We start from the raw sequence: 10,501 nt of genomic DNA on the forward strand, positions 1-10,501 counted from the left end.
TCCTTTTAATTTATAGATTATATTTTGGTTATCTACCAACTTGAAAGATATGAACAAAAAATGAAGGAAGAGCATCAAAAAAATAGAATTCGTGAGAGACATAATGAGTTTCTTTAATGAGATTGTAGTTCATAGGGAAAGATAGGAAGATGTATTCAAAATGGAGAGAGAACGATGTAATAGCTTGGATCCAAATTAAAGGATGTTAAGTCAATAGCAAATTTGATACCGACATGGATGATTAGGTCCATAATAACTCAAATCATATTTTTCTCCAATAATAATTTCATATCCATAAATCATGACCTTACAATAATCTCAAAGTAGTTTTAGGAAGAAACATAATCATGAACATTTGTAGTTTGCTTTAAATTGAATACAATCCTTTTAAAATAATCGAGGCGCGCCATGCCAAATAAAATCTCAAAACTCATGGCCCTCATTTAATTAATTTTAATCCTTAGAAATAGAGACGTGCCATTTAGTTGAATTTTCCATGGCCCTCGCAAACTTGAAAGTGCGTAGTTGCTTTAGGCGCGCTATTTTTAAAAATTAATTTCCTAAACTCGGGTGTGCATTTCATGCGACCCAAATCCAAATCTCAACAACGTTAGATAAAATGTGTCGTGGACCGCGGGTGCATTTCATGTGACGTGGTTCAAGACGTGTTTTAGATAACGTTGAATTTTCCTAAAATTAATTAAAAGCGGCTAATAAGTCAAAAAAATATACCATAGGTTGAAACATGTTTTAAAATCAGATAATCGGCCAATTGTAATAGTTTAAGCGACCGTGCTAGAACCACAAAATCCGGGAATGCCTAACACCTTCTCCTGGGTTAACAGAATTCCTTACTCAGAATTTCTGGTTCGTAGACTTCAAAAGGAAAGTCGATTTTTCCTCGATTTGGGATTTAAAATAAACCGGTGACTTGGGACACCAATTAAAATATTCCAAGTGGAAACTCTAAAAAAATTAAATTAAATAATCTCATTTCGAATAATGTCACTTTAATTGGAAAAACTCCCTTACACCCCCTCGGGCGGGTAAAAAGGAGGCGTGACAGCTCTGGTGACTCTGCTAAGGACATAACCCAGAACTTTTGGTTCAGGGTTCAAGAATTCGAGCTTAGAATAACTGTTATACTTGGCTTGTGTTATCTGATTTTACGTGTTGAGCCTAATATGCTAAATGCTGCTTTTTACCGCTTTGATATTGCTTGAATTGTATATAAAACTATTATGAAACCCTCTTCTCTTTGAGTCTTCTAAATCATCTGGGAAGTGTGCACTTCGTGTGACTTCTTTTCTGTTAGAGTCATATCCCAATTTTAGAACGAGGTTCGGACAAGTTGCAAAGCCGGTGAAGCTTCTGTATTCCCGGTACGCTGCCCCTCGGCTCGAGCTGTCCGCTCGGGTAAGCCAAGTCTAGAACAATACACCTAGGTTTATAAACCTATAATAACACAACCTCATGTCGGATCCCTAATAGGAACATTTGTTTGCATCACGTGCATTTGACTTTGGGGACTTAACACAAGGGTTGGGTCCGTCCAGGACAGGTGTACCCGAATTAAAAAGACCATCCTGATGCATCTTACGTGCTACTTGCGCATCTGTTTGTTTCGACTTGCATGTTGGCCGGCTTTTAGAATAGGGAAAGAAAATCAAAAAAAAAAGAGAAAAAAAAGAGAAAAAAAACAAAAATCAAAAATAGGAGTGAGAGGTAGGTATTTAGAAAATTCTGAAACTCTGCCGAAATTCTGGAAAAAAAAAGTCATTTCAAAATGAGCCAAAATTGTCAAGTGCCATGTTTCCCCTGTTCTGTCAAAACTGAACGAACTACGCGGGTCTGATTCTCACCGGATGTGAGATACGTAGGCAAACCTCATCGGTTCCGACCCCAATTTTTAAAAATCCAAAAATATTTAATCTTTCCTTAAAAAATAATAAAAAGAAAAATCAAAAAAATCAAAATCAAAATCCAAAATACGAGTTTCCGTTATTTTGAAATATTTATTTTTTCAAAAAAAAAATTAAAACAAAATTCAAAAAAAAAAAGAATTCAAAAAAATATTTTCCTTGTTTAAAAGTCTTTCTTTCGTTAGATGTCAAAAAAAATTGTTGAAAAATTAAAGTCCAAAAATATTTTCGCTTTTCTTTAAAAGTACACTCAGAAATTCGAGATGTTTTCTTAAAAGTCATTCTTTCGAAAATCCACAAGTCAAAACAAAAATCCAAAAAAAAATATTATTTTCTCTCTTTCGAAGTCTTCCTTTCGTAAATGTTAAAAAAAATTGAAAAATTAAAGTCCAAAAATATTTTTGCTTTTCTTTTGAAGTACTTTTTCAAATAAATAAAAAGGTCCAAAAATATTTTCTTTCTTCATTAGAAAAAGATAAAACAAATGAAAATTCAAAAAAAAATGTTTCTTTTACTTTTGGAATTCTCAAAGTTCAAATCAAGAGAAAAGAATATTTTGTTTTTTTAGAAGTCTTATTTCCAAAATTAAAAAAGGAATCAAAATCAAACTTTCGAAAACTTCAAAAAAAAAATGTCTTTCTTTTTCTTTAAGCTTTCATGGTTGGAGTTTATAAAAGTAACCAAAGGAAAAAAAAAGTTAGCTTTTTTACTCCATTCTCAATCTTCCCGAACTACGCCAGTTTGATTCTCACTGGATGTGGGATACGTAGGCAACCTTCATCGGGTCCAACTTCCCTTTTGCAAAAATAGCCAAAAAATAACAAAATTTTAGTTTTTGTCACAAATAAGCAGGGTGAAGCCATTCTTGTCTAAAATAAGCCGAATGTCCCCAAAAGGGCACTAGAAGGCTGTTTTTGCAAGAATAGCCACCTCTGGTCATTTTTTTTTATTTTTCGACCAATTAGTAGGCACAACCTTAAAATCTTCTTTCCCGAAGTGCTAAAAGGTCGTATCTGCAAAATCGGGTTTTCTTTTTAAGTAAAATTTTGAAAAAATGGTGTTACTCTTTTGGGTCAAAATAATTTATTAAATCACCTTAAATAATGTGCATGATGAGCACAAATAAAATTGAACCCTTCACAGCCCTTAAAGAGATCCCCTTATAGCTCCACATGTGGTGGAATGATCTAGAAAAAGGCAGTAGAGAAACTGTGGTAAAGGTTTTGGGAGGCCTCGTCGGACTGTTGAACATCGAGCCAAGGTTGGACATAATTGAAACTTTAGTACCTTTTTGGGACCCAACTCGCAATGTGTTCCGTTTCTCTGACTTTGAGCTCACACCCACGCTGGAGGAAGTTGCGAGTTATGCGGTCCTTAATGGAAACCTTAGAAGTTGATATCCAGTGTCACCAAGACCGGTATCTCCCCACAGATTTCTGGATCTGCTGAGTATTAATCGGGATATCTAGGATGGAAGTTTATTGCACTCTCCAGTTCTTGTATCAACGTTATGGTAACTCCCGAGGTTTTGAAGAGCCGAACACTGGTCTGACCCATGCCGGGAATAAAGACAAATTGGAGGCAAGGCGGGGTTTGGCTTTTATAGTAGCATTCTTGGGTGTTGTAGTCTGCCCGCGAAAAGATGGTAATATAGAGGTAGGTCTCGTAGGAATGATCGATGTTGCAATCAAGAAAGCCAACGGCACTGTGATTCTCCTGATCTTATCTGAAATCTACCGAGCCTTGACTATCCGTCAGGAAGGGGAAAGTTCATCCAAGGCTGCAATCTGTTACTAAAATTATGGATGCATGAACATCTTTGCCACCGGGTTGGGTATATGAATTACGGTATGACCAGTTTAAGTTGCATTGAAGAATTTGAAAGCCGAGTAGTGGGTATTGAATTCCCCGAGGGGACTGAAGCTTGGCTTGCACATTTGAGCTCCTTGACTGCCAATAAAATTGAGTGGGCATTCGGATGGCTTCTTGTCACCGAAGTAGTATACGTGTCAGCTGAAGTGTGTTATCTCCTTCTGATGGGCATCCGGAGCATCCAGCCGTATGCTCCCCACAGGGTTTTGCGCCAATTAGGAAGATTTCAAACCGTCCCCCATGACGAAGATTTGAGTAAACATGTCATTGAATTGGGCCCAAAAGCCGTATTTCCAGAAGGGAGAATTCGTCAGGTGTGTAATGAATATAGATTTCTTGAACCTAAGACCATGGTGCAAGATCTAGCTAGAGGTGAAGTGGACCCTAAGTACATTGTTTGGTTCGGTAAAAGATTTCAGATTCCTGAGAGACCTGCTAAGAGAGCCCACGTTCAACAATTTACTAGCGACTCGCATGAGCGATGGGGCTGGTTGGCAAAAGAAGAAAGCTACAGGGCTAAAATAAGCCAGTTGGAAAGGCAAGTCATGGACCTTCAGTTTGAAAATGGTTTGCAAGCCGCCGCAGATGAGGGAGAAAAGAAAAAAACTAACTCAAGAAAATGAAGCCCTCAAAGCTCAAATCCGGAAGATGAAAATAGCTACTAGAAACCCGGAAAGAAGCCGACCGGATGAAAGGCTTATAAGCAGTCTGTAAAAGAAAGCCCTTAAGTGTCAAGATGACCTAGAAAAGTCTGAGTCCAGTCTAGCAAAAGTCCGGGCTAAATTAGCGGAAAATGCAAAAGGTCGGACACAGTTTATGCAACAAATGAAGAGAAAATATGACAATCACCAACCTGAGAAGAAAGGTAACTACTTTTGAGAATGAGACAGCCAAGCAGGCTAAAGATTTCAAAGCTGACAAGGAACACTGTTATGATTTGTTGGTCGGATGGAGGAAGGAATGCAACAATTGCAAAATCAACACCTTCACGACTCTCAAGTGTTAGAATCCAGGACTCAGCAGGTCGGGCGTCTGCTTCAGGAAAAAGGGTAGAATCCGAGAGAGGGTTAGAGCCATTGCCAACTACATTGTCATGAAATGCCAAGCATGTGAGGACATGACTCGAACCACTTTCTTCGTTGTAGTGATGATATTTGTCTGCCAGATAATGAGTGATTTGGAGAAACTTCAACGGGATCTCGCATATAGGCTCGTGGCGAGACCGAATGATGTCCCACGGACCCTAGGAGTCGAAGCCTTAATGTATTCCTAATTTTTCAGTTGTCGAGTCTGTATTTTGGTTTATTTTGAGTCTGTTCGCAGTTCCAAGAAAATGAGTAGTTTGAAGTCTTTTGTAATAGAAAAGTTTAGGAGTTTTTATTAATGAAAATCGAAAATTCCCAAAAAAAAATCTTTATTTTTCGCATTTATTTTCTTGAACTACGTAATGATCTGATTCACGCAGCGTCATGATACGTAGGCAATCCTCATCGGATCCAGTCATGATTTTGTAAATAACTCCAATAAGAAAGGGATGTGAAAAGAAAGACCCAGAAGAAAAACCCAAAAAGGAAGAAAAGAGAGCCGAAGAAAATCAAAGGAAAATGAGAAAAAAGAGTGAGAAAAGAGAATAAAATGGAAGATTGGAAGTGGAAAGAAGAGAAAATCGGGGAAAATAAGTAAAGCCGGTATGAAACATGCAACCGTTGCGATACACATAGAAACACATTTGGCTGTATAGGTGCATCACACCCCAACATGCGATTACCTATGTGTTATTTGCTTCAAACTGACCGGTTTATTGTATACTGTTAAGTCAAGGTTTTATAGAAAGGTGGTTGGTTTTGTAGTAGTCTGGCTTCGCATCCATACTTCACGAGGTCGAAGGGAAGCATTGAAATATCTTCAGAAATGACTCTGCCAACAGTTCCTATTACGGATGAGAGTCCGATCTTGGGCATCCCAACTTCAAAATCGGCAGCTGCCGAGGAAAACAAGTTATTGCGTCTCCGCATGATAGAAATGTGGGACGCCTGGGCAAACTGAAGAGAACTGCCAAGTGCAATCCCTAGATTTCCCGAGCTTTTTCCCAGGGCAAGTGGGACCTCCAACATCCCCATAAACTATCCAAATACCCCACTAGGATACCCTACTATTTCCTCCAACTTTGTGGGAACACATTCTAAGGCTCGCCCCCAGGTGTTAGATTCAGGTGCAGCTTCGAATATCTTCGCTGTTCCGCCTTGCTCGGCTACAACACAACCTACACTGCCCAGACCCAGCTTTGACCCATCATCCTTCATCTTCCAAACACCATCTTTCCCATTGTAACCTACACAGTTTCCCACCTATACTTACTCCCAACCACCCTGGTATGAGTTCACCGCAGGGTAAGAGAAAGCCACCAAAACCCCTGAGCAAGAAGAGATTTCGAAGAAGATGAGGAGTATGAAACAGAGTCTCAAAAGCATACAAGGCTTGAGTGGACAGAAAAGTGTATGCTATGCCGACTTATGTATGTTCCCTCATGTGCATCTGCCATTGGGATTCAAAACCCCAAAATTTGAGAAGTATGATGGATACGGTGATCCTATTGCTCATCTCAAGAGAAATTGCAACCAGCTGCGAGGAGCCGGTGGGAAGGAAGAACTCCTCATGACCTATTTCAGAGAAAGTCTCATTGGCATCGCATCTGAGTGGTACATGGACCAAGCTATGTCCTGCTGGTATATCTGGGATGACCTTGCTAGAGATTTCGTCAGGCAGTTCCAGTACAACATTGATATTGCTCTAGATAGGAACTCATTGACAAACTTGAAGAAGAAATCCTCGGAAAGCTTCCGAGAGTACGCAATTAAATGGCGTGAACATGCCTCCAGGGTAAAGCCTTCGATGGATGAGATTGAAATGGTCACAATTTTTCTCCAAGCTCAGGAAGCTGACTACTTCCAAAATATGATGTCCACAATGGGTAAATCGCTCGCTGAAGCCATCAAGATTAGCGAAATGGTTGAAAATGGGTTGAAAACGGATAGAATTCTAAGACAATCCGCCATTAGAGCTACCTCCCAAGCTATTCAGGGTGGGTCTGGAGGAGTAGCGAAAGGCAAGAAAAAGGAAGAAATATCCATGGCAGGGTCGGGTGCAAGAAAACACCGTACTCCCAGATCCCTTTTCTTAGAGAGGACCCCGCAACACTATTACCCCCACCAAGATGTAACATATGCTCCTCAGCCATACACGGTCATGAAGGCTCAATCTTATATTCGGCCACAACAACAAGCCAACCGGAACCAAGCTCCATTCTCTAGAAACCAGCCTCCTTACCAAAACCACTACAACCCCCGGTCTCCACAAAACAATTTCCACCCTCGTGAACCACCCAAGAGGCCAGATTTTACACTAATTGGCGAAACCTACTCCAGCCTATTACCAAAGCTTGTTCAAATGGGTCTGCTACAACCTGTTCCTCAAACCAGGCAAAATCCAGTATCACTCGCTTATAGAGCCGGTACCCGATGCGCTTATCACTTAGGGGAAGAAGGGCACGACACAGATGATTGCTGGACTCTGAAGAGAGCCGTGGAGAACTTGATAGAACAAAGGAAGGTAGTGTTAAGGGATAAAGATATTCCCAATGTAACTAACAACCCACTATCGGCCTACAACAATGGGCCGGTAATTGGAATGATTTGTGAGGACAAGGAATTCGACCCAGCTTTGAAGGCCATCATTGCCATTGCTGATGTAGAAAAGAAACCAAAAGCTGCCCTGAAGCAAGACAAAGGGGAGAAAAAGAACAAAACCACCCCTCCAAAGTCAGAGAAGAAAGTTGAAGTTGAAACTGGGGCAATGCCTCCCAAAGATGTTGTTCTCTATGCCCCTCGAGGCCGCAAAGAAAAACAGATGACTTTGAGTCCTCCCAAGAGATTCGAGCTGAATAAGACAACCCAAATGTATGTGCCCAAGGGAGCTTATGTGATATGGGGGCCAATTAATCCACCAAGGCTGAGTGAGCCCGTGGTTATTGGCCGCGCATCACAAAAGCCCATGATGGATCCTACCGTTGTGCCTTGGAACTACAACAAATCAGTGGTGACTCACAAAGGCAAAGAAATCTCGGGAGAAGTTAAAGAAAATAACCCGGCTGAAAAGTATTTCAATTTGGAAGAGGTGAACAATGCCACTAGAAAGCGCTTCCCATCTAAGAAGCCCGTGAGTGCCGAATAAGCAGAGGCCTTCTTTCGAAAGATGAAAATGGTGGATTATGAGGTGATCGACCAGCTTCGAGAATTTCCCACACAAGTCTCCTTGTTATCTCTGTTGATGAACTTCACCGAACATCAAAAGGTATTGATCAAGACCCTTAACGAAGCATATGTGCCTGTTGAGACTTCTGTAGAGCAGTTGGAGAGAATGGCTGAAAGATTTTTTGCAATCAACCAGATCTCCTTCAGCAAAAATGACTTGCCCCCAGAAGGGCCGCACATAACAAAGCCCTGCACCGACAGTCAAATGCGAAGGGTACTACGTGAAAAGGGTTATATTGGACGGAGGCTTTGGGGTAGACAATTGCCCACTCTCAACTCTGCAGCGTATGGAAATTGGTACCGAAAGAATCCGACCCAACAACGTCTGTGTACGTGCCTTCGATGCTATCAAAAGGGACACAATTGAAGAGATTGATCTAATTCTGACCATCGGCCCAGTAGACATTAAAATAACCTTCCAGGTTCTAGACATGGACACATCCTACATCTTTCTTTTGGGAAGGCCGTGAATCCGTGCAGCGGGGGCTGTACCCTCTACTATTCACCAGATGGTGAAGTTCGAGCACGAGGATCAAGAGATTGTGGTCCACGGGGAAGGTGAGAAATCAATTTATTGGGACCCATCAGTCCCGTGTCTTGAAGAAAGAGAGGGGACCGAGCACATAGTCTATCAGGCCTTTGAAATCGTGGTCGCTGATCAGTGTGAAGAATGAAAACCTTGCCCTCAACCATTCCTTTCTAATACATCAATCATGGTGGCTAAAGAAATGATTAGGCACGGCTACAAACCTAGGAAAGAGCTTAGGAAATCGTTGCAAGGAATAGATGAACCTATCACCCTGACCGCCAGTGAAAAGTTCTTTGGGGTAGGCCTCCGACCTACTCTAGCTGATGTAAAATGGGCAGATGATAGAAAGAATGATGGCTGGGTCTTGCCTCAGCTGGTGCCGCATCTGTACAGAACATTTGTCAAGCCGAAATACAATGAGGAAGAGTAAGATAAGGCCTTTACGACCGAAGAAATTGAAGAAATCTGTGGGTCAATGAGGAAGATATTGTATGAAGCCCACATGGTTCAACCAGGGGAAGGCTCAAGCACCGCTGAGGTGCTGTATATGGGACCTAATGCCAAACTACAGAATTGGAAGGCCACGCCATTCCCAATCAAGCGGGAGTCCCGGTAGACCTGTCCTGCCACTTTTTCTACATCACGAGTTATTCCAGGGTGTAACTTGGATGTTTTCTTTAGTTTCCTGTCTTTTAATTTCCAATGTAAACCCTGTTATCTTCAAATTCAATGAAATGAAATCAATATTTCATCGTTCATCTTTCTTTATTATTTCTGATTCGGTTATTTTTCTCTTTTATTTCTTCTTTTAGTTCTAATAATGCGGCTTTAAATAACATGACATGCTTGCGGACTTCATGCCCAGATCCAAACACGCTGTCTAACTGTGAAATAATGAACCAAGAACCGGAATACTATGAAGAAGAGGATTTTAGGAAAATAAATCGAGAATTGGAACAATTTGAGAATAAACCTAAGCTGAACTTAAATGATATCGAGCCGGTTAATTTGGGTAGTTCTGAAGAAATCAGGGAAACCAAGATAAGCATTCACACATATGGAAAAACCCGGGATGCATTAATCCAACTCTTGTTTAAGTTCAAAGATGTGTTTGCTTGGTCATATGATGACATGCCAGGACTATGTGTTGATTTGGTGGTTCATAAGTTGCCGACTTACCCCGACTACCCCCTTGTCCAGTAAAAGCAAATAAAGTTTAAAACTGACATCAGTGACAAGATTAAAGAAGAAGTCACGAAACAGCTGAAAACGGGGGTGATCCGAGTAGTTCGGTATACCACATGGCTAGCTAATGTAGTTCCAGTGCCAAAGAAAGACAGGAAGACCCGGGTGTGTGTGGATTACAGAGATTTAAACAAGGAAAGTCCCAAAGATAACTTCCCTTTGTCGAACATCCACATCCTTGTTGATAATTGCGCCAAACATGAGATACAGTCCTTCGTGGATTGTTACGTAGGATATCTCCAGGTGTTGATGGATGAAGAAGATGCAGAAAAGACAGCTTTTACCATACCTTGGGGTACATACTGTTATAGACTCATGCCATTTGGTCTGAAGAATGCCAGGGCAACCTACATGAGGGCCATGACTGCCATTTTTCATGATATGATGCACCAAGAGATAGAGGTATACGTGGACTATGTAATCATCAAATCCAAAACTCAGGATGACCATGTTCGGGACTTGAGAAATTTTTTTGAGCGACTATGCAAATATGATTTGAAGCTAAACCCTACCAAGTGCGTATTTGGAGTCCCAACTGGCAAACTCTTGGGTTTTATAGTCAGCCGAAGCGGCATTAAGTTAGACCCAACAAAGATAAAGTCCATTCGGGATTTGCCTCCTCC

At 40.9% G+C, this 10,501-nt stretch overlaps 1 protein-coding gene across 1 annotated transcript; it reads left to right on the forward strand.

Moving 5' to 3' along the window:
* Positions 1-6,233: 6,233 nt before the first annotated feature.
* On the forward strand, positions 6,234-8,024 carry LOC138881343 (uncharacterized). The gene is made up of 2 exons (XM_070161562.1): positions 6,234-7,541; positions 7,764-8,024. The coding sequence occupies exons 1-2, from the start codon at positions 6,234-6,236 to the stop codon at positions 8,022-8,024; spliced, it is 1,569 nt and encodes a 522-aa protein (XP_070017663.1).
* Positions 8,025-10,501: the final 2,477 nt, after the last annotated feature.

This window comes from Nicotiana sylvestris, chromosome 11 (assembly GCF_000393655.2).
Source record: "Nicotiana sylvestris chromosome 11, ASM39365v2, whole genome shotgun sequence".
In the NCBI taxonomy this organism is placed as follows: Eukaryota; Viridiplantae; Streptophyta; class Magnoliopsida; order Solanales; family Solanaceae; genus Nicotiana; species Nicotiana sylvestris.

What these genes read in the sequence shown, in the direction of transcription:
- LOC138881343 (XM_070161562.1), top strand. Translation starts at nt 6,234, where the DNA reads ATGAGGAGTATGAAACAGAGTCTCAAAAGCATACAAGGCTTGAGTGGA. An exon ending in CCATCATTGCCATTGCTGAT is followed by an intron (nt 7,542 to 7,763) that starts GTAGAAAAGAAA and finishes TATGTGCCCAAG; the next exon opens with GGAGCTTATGTGATATGGGG.